The sequence below is a fragment of the Pterocles gutturalis genome, unplaced genomic scaffold (genome assembly GCF_000699245.1).
Source record: "Pterocles gutturalis isolate BGI_N339 unplaced genomic scaffold, ASM69924v1 scaffold11804, whole genome shotgun sequence".
NCBI lineage: Eukaryota > Metazoa > Chordata > Aves > Pterocliformes > Pteroclidae > Pterocles > Pterocles gutturalis.
Window position 1 is genome coordinate 61,454 of NW_010133360.1, and position 5,795 is coordinate 67,248.

Sequence of the window (5,795 nt, forward strand, 5' to 3'; positions counted from 1 at the left end):
GATGTGAAATACAGCCATTTTAATAAAAATAACTGTGAGATGCTCTTATTGCTACATTCCAGGGACAGAACTGCACATCTCCAGTACCAGAAGGCTGGAGAAAGAAGTTACACCTCCACAGTAACTACAGAGATCGGACCAAATCTGCTTCTACTCTTTGCACCCCCAGGTCACTGCACTCTACACTCGCTGGAGAACTGGGCAGAACTGAGGAAAACTGGCTTCTCCTGATCTTATCAGGAAGATTTTCGTTTTTGCAAAGGGGAAGATCTGTGTGGGCATCTAAGGGAGTGAGGTAAAAGGCTTCGCCTTTAATCCATCTCAAACTTGTCATTAATGATGCCAGAAAGGGCACTGAAAGTTGACTTACATTACACTGCCATTGCTAAGGGCTGCTGCTTGTTAAGCGTCAGTGCTCTTCCCAAGATCCCAGTCCTCTCTCCCCCTCTTAAAGGTGACCATGGATGAAACATCCAGCTCTGGTGGCACTCGGCCACCCCTGCCTGGCATCACAGATCACTTCTGCCTCCACGGGTTGCAATGGTTTGACCACAAGCCAGTCATGTTAAGGGGGCATGGAAGGATCTGAGGCAAGGAAGGATACGGAGGATTTTGATTTATTTAATTAAAAGCTTAGATCCTCTGCATTTACAACTCCTTTTTCTTCCCCTGTCCCATGACACAAGCAGTTTGGAAGTACTGTTAACCTTAAGCACCTAGAGACTACACCTTGAAGAAGCTATGTATCTGCCCTCCCTGGACTCCTGTACCAGCACAGATTATCAGCCAAGTCACCCTTTCTAATCCCTTTCTGCAACATAACAATTGCCATCACTGGGATGTTTATTTCCAAAGACGTCATCATTTAAGTTCCAAACTCACTTTCAGTGGAAGATTTTAATTTCACCTTCCCCCCTCTGCACATATACATTTATTCCACCAACACAGATGCACTTGCATACAGATAGCAGTAATGGGACTCAGCTCTTCTCTGTATATTAAAGCCTTTTTCTTGAGTGGGATTAATCTTGGCAGCTGTCTGACAGGAGAGACTGTGTGGGAGGAAAATGGTTTTATCTAAAACTCGAAAGAAAGCAAAATAATCTTAGAGAGAACAAGCTGTGTTTCAACTCTTGCTCCCTCAGTGGAATACCGTTTACTATCAGAAAATACCCAACAACAGCAAAAAAACAGAAGTATTGCTCTGAAAGGTAACATACCATGCATTTTTTCCTTTCCTTTTACTTATGAGGCTACTTCCCAAAACATTTATTAATACAGTAAATGCCATGGTTTTCTTTTAGCTATGGTGGAGCAGGAAAGGTCTCTGCTTCCCATCCTGCCTCTACTGTACTTTCAGAGACAGGAAACCTAACAAACAAGACAGTATGAAGTATCTCCACATTTCTGATTTACTTTTACAGAGTAATCATATTGATGAAACATACCGTTGTTCCTCATAATTAAAAAAAAAAGTTTTCTCTTACAGAAACTCTGTTTCCCCCTGCTCACAGGAAGGTCTCCCTTGGAAAAGCTCACCTAGCTCTAAGGTCGCATTGTGACCCACAGTCAGGAGGCAGCACGCTTTGATGTCAATGTGGACACCCTGTTTCCAGTCTCTCCAGTCTACCGCTCACACTTCTCCATGTCCTCCTCAGCTCATGGCCTGGCTCCATACCCAAATCACTCAACCTTTTTTCTGATGCTGGGCTCTTGTTCCAACCTGTCCCGCTTATTCTCTCCTCACCTTCATGCTGATGCCTGGCCGCATGGCTCACATTCCTCACTGGCTTTATGTTGCTCTGGTGCCTTTCCCCCTGCTGTCACCTCCTCCCAGCTGCCTGCACCCATGGCAAGGACTGCCTCCCCTGCCTCCCCACCTGCAGCTCCAGGGCGAAGTGCAGCAGCTACTTAAGTGAAGTTTCCCAAGGCAAACCAAGCCTCATGGCTGACCTTTTGGTCCGAGAAATTTCAGCTAAAACAATTAACAGATACAGCCAGGTGAAAATGCAATTTTGCATGGACAATGCTGGATATCTTGCTGCTATGTCTCATCTCATTAAAAATTCTAGGTTTAACATGTAAAAATGTTAAAGGGACTTATTTTCCCCACCCAAAATCTATCTGGCACCAAAGGCACATCTGGTAAAATAACAAAATACAAGCGCACCTGGAAAACATGGAAATTTGCAACGATGCAAAAGAGTTGTTTCTGCACAAACCTCTTCTGGAAGGTTCTCTGCACCTCAGAGAATGTAATGTAAATAACTGAACAGTCTCCATTTGAAGTAGTTCAATTCACTGTGGCATTTCCCATCCTGACAGTGAGGATCCCTGAGAGGCCTGTACTGACAGCAAAAGCCACGGTGCTTCATGTGGCTGCACTTTTTTCTCAAACAGTTCAATAGTACAACACACTATATGATACTATTACATATGTCCTCACCTGCTGCCAGTACTGCTTCAGGCTTCAGCAACACTCATGCACTAAATAATGTGAAAGCAACGGCATTTGAGACTGTTCTCAGAACGAAGATTCACTTCACGCTGGATCTCTAGGAAGGCATCTTAATAACCCTCCATTCTCACCCCCTTGATGGTGACGATATTTATCACATAATCGCTGTATATGCTTAACATATCTCCAAATTATTTTGGTAAAAACATACTATTTAAAATTTACTATTTTACACAAAAAAAAGCTTTTTCAAGCATTTTAAAAGACATGTAGAGCATGAAAATAATGCAGTAACCTGTTTGCATAGTGTTCTGCCATCTATCTCCACGGACTCTTGAAAAACTGACATGGTTCCTCAAGGGACTTATTTGATTAAAGAACATTAATTAATTGAGGGAACATCTGTGCTGTTTTTCAACTAATAATAAAAATTAGCTAGGAATTGTAATCTCCTTAAAAGTGAAAAGTATACAGAATAACTGCAGCCCACTTTCTCACAACATTTGGGTAGGGCTAAGCGACTACAGCATTTACCATAATGGTTCCTGAGGGATTTGTAAGGCCGTGTGGTGGAAGTTGCTTCCTGGCTAGCCTGACAACAGGAGAATTTTATTCTTGGCTCCATGTGTTAACATATTAACCATGACAGTGCTGACATTTGTTGCTAAGTAAAACTGAATATAAATGGTCTAGAAAGCCGCCATTAAATTTAGAAATTATTTTTAGAGTTTGAAATTAAGTACTGTCAACACAACTCATGTTTCCACTTATATGCAAATATGACAGGAATTCTAAGGACTTCTCCAAACTCCACATATAAAAGAAAGAAATGAAATAGGAGTAATGATTTTGTTTTCAAACTGTAGTACAAAAAGCAACTGACTTCTATGGTAACATAAGAGCTAAAAAACTATCCAACAGAACACAGTAAGTAGGAGGGCTAGATGAGAAAACATCATGTGTGGAAACGAAATGTTGCTTCCATGCCCCTTCCATCCCCCAGTGAAACCCATGAGGTCAGCATACACGCAGGATCATTCTTTTCCTCACATGGGAAATACTCTTAGTTATTTAAACACAGGCGTTTATTCCCTGAGATCAAAGGAGGGAGGCAAGGAGAGCTGAGCCACTGGTATGCAGCACCAGGAAGAAGGGGAGATTAACAGCAAAAATGAGATTTCATTGCACATGACAGAAGCCAACTCAGAGTCTTCAGACCACAAATATCATATGTCTGCAAAGGAGAACATCACTGAACAGGAAGGTAGATTCATTTAAGCTGTGTTAATAGCACTGCAGACACTTAGTCTAGAGGTAGTCAATGCAACAGCCAGTCTGGAATTAATACGGGAGTGCTAAGCCATGTAATTCTGAGGCTGCAATGAGAATTGGTGGATTCATACAACTATCATAGATATTTGTAAAAATTTTAGAGGCTTACAGAAATATTTCTTTCCAGTATAGGGTCACCTGCACAATGACTGTACTCACTCACTAGTTGGCAATGTACTCACTTAGTTGTATGCTTTTTCTGAAATGGCTTTTAACAAGATCAGGTGGTTGAGGGAAATCAACAACACCTCTGTCAGGACATCTGCTTAGTATCCACTAATTGTAAATGGTTTCTGAACAGTTTACTTTCTGATCCCTGTTTGGTAAACAAAATGAGAGAAGCCTGAGAATTTCCATTCAAGGCAGGTTGAATGGGTCTCTTCCTCATAGCCCCTCACCTGTACCTGGTACCAGCTTTAGAGAAGGGGGCCAGGAAGAGATACCTTAGAGCACTGGAAAATCAGCAGCAGCCCCAGCAAACCTGCCAGCACTCAGGTCTCAGAATCTCAGGATGCAGTGATGGGGGCAGGCAGCACCCAAAACCTGTACAGTTCACTTACATGGCTCCCAGCTGCAGGAGTGACCAGTCATGGGCATCCCAGTTGGACCTGGGCCCAGAACCACTTGAATCTCTGCAGAAGTAGGAAAATTAAGCTGGGAATTCATCAGACCTTGCTTGCTCTGGTGTCACAACCACAATTATGATCTTGTTTAACCTACTTTTCTTCCTACTCAGTTTTTCATTTTCATAGGTGTTCTGATAGTACAGAATATCTGTCAATAAATTTCTGTCTGGAATAAAATTGTTCCCCCCTCTTTTTTACCCACACTGCAGAGAGCTTAAAGCCTACTGAAGGATTAAAAAATAATCTATTCGTTGTCATGATCTTACTCCTCAGGCTCATCTACTTTCTTTGGACATTAAATACACTTTTTGTGCTACCTGGCCACACTCCAGCCCAGTATTATACTGGTGTAAGAACTCTGAAGAAAAAAAGAATTTGCTAGTGCAAACTCATAGCCTTCTGCAAAAGGGGCCTTTCCCACCTGAGTGGTTTACGCTTCTTAAAACCGAGCACACCATTTGCAGACTGTGAGCAAGAGCCTCTAAAAGAAACACTGAGGTTTGGCAGCATACGCTCTTCTAGCAGCTAGGGTGTACATCATTCCCTGAGAAAAAGTCCCAGTGTGACCACAGAGAAAACACCACCATTCACACCACAAGGTGGTCTGGGCTGGATGACCCACAGACTAGCAGGATGCGCAGGGGGGACAACTGTGTGATGTACCCTGGATGGCCCCTTCCCCACAGTACAGAGTACATTGAGATGGCATCACTGAGTCTTACTGGAGAGAAGATACGTCTCAGAGAATGTAAGAGTACTTGCAGTAGTGAAATAGCAGTTGTTTGGGAGGTATGTGCATACGGCAGTCACCAGGCTTGACGCAAGCATGGGGAAAAAAAAGTAGCCATAACCACAGATTTGATTATCACCCTGATCTCATAAAACAGTCTGTGTCACAGAGAAAACATGGTAGGTGCATATAATGATGAAACACTTACCCTGGCATCCTTTTCCAGATGAAGTTTGTGTTGAAGGCTGCGTCTTCTCCTGGCTTTGGCAATGCCATTGTGATAAAAGAAGTATCCAGTATCTAAAAAAGGGAGCTGAGGAAGAGAAAGAGAGAAAAAAAAAACATCATGGAGCTGTCAGCTACTAATAAGGATGACATGGAAAACTTTCACCTGTGAAGTGACTCAGAAATCTGGAACAAGTCTTATGAAGAGCTATACCAAAGAGCTCAAAACACTGTTCGAATGTCTCTTCTAAGTTACTTTTGAAAAGCATGCCCAGCAGCATTAAAGTTATTTGCTACAGGTGTACAGCGCATTACTTCACTTGTATACACTTGTTACTATTTTCACCTTATGGTTAAGGTCAACAGTGCCAATAATTCTGAAGGGCTTCCCAGATCACATCAGGATTATTTCCCATTTCCTGAA

The 5,795-nt window shown here is 42.4% G+C and overlaps 1 protein-coding gene across 1 annotated transcript in view; it reads right to left on the minus strand.

The window, feature by feature from the left end:
* The window catches only part of LOC104467432 (neuroendocrine convertase 2-like), a gene marked incomplete at both ends in the record, with an annotated part of 60,044 nt that extends 54,585 nt beyond the window's left edge, over positions 1–5,459 (minus strand). Inside the window, one exon of the mRNA XM_010081205.1 lies at positions 5,355–5,459. Coding sequence (XP_010079507.1) covers positions 5,355–5,459 — 105 coding nt within the window. The remainder of the gene's footprint in view (positions 1–5,354) is intronic.
* Positions 5,460–5,795: the final 336 nt, after the last annotated feature.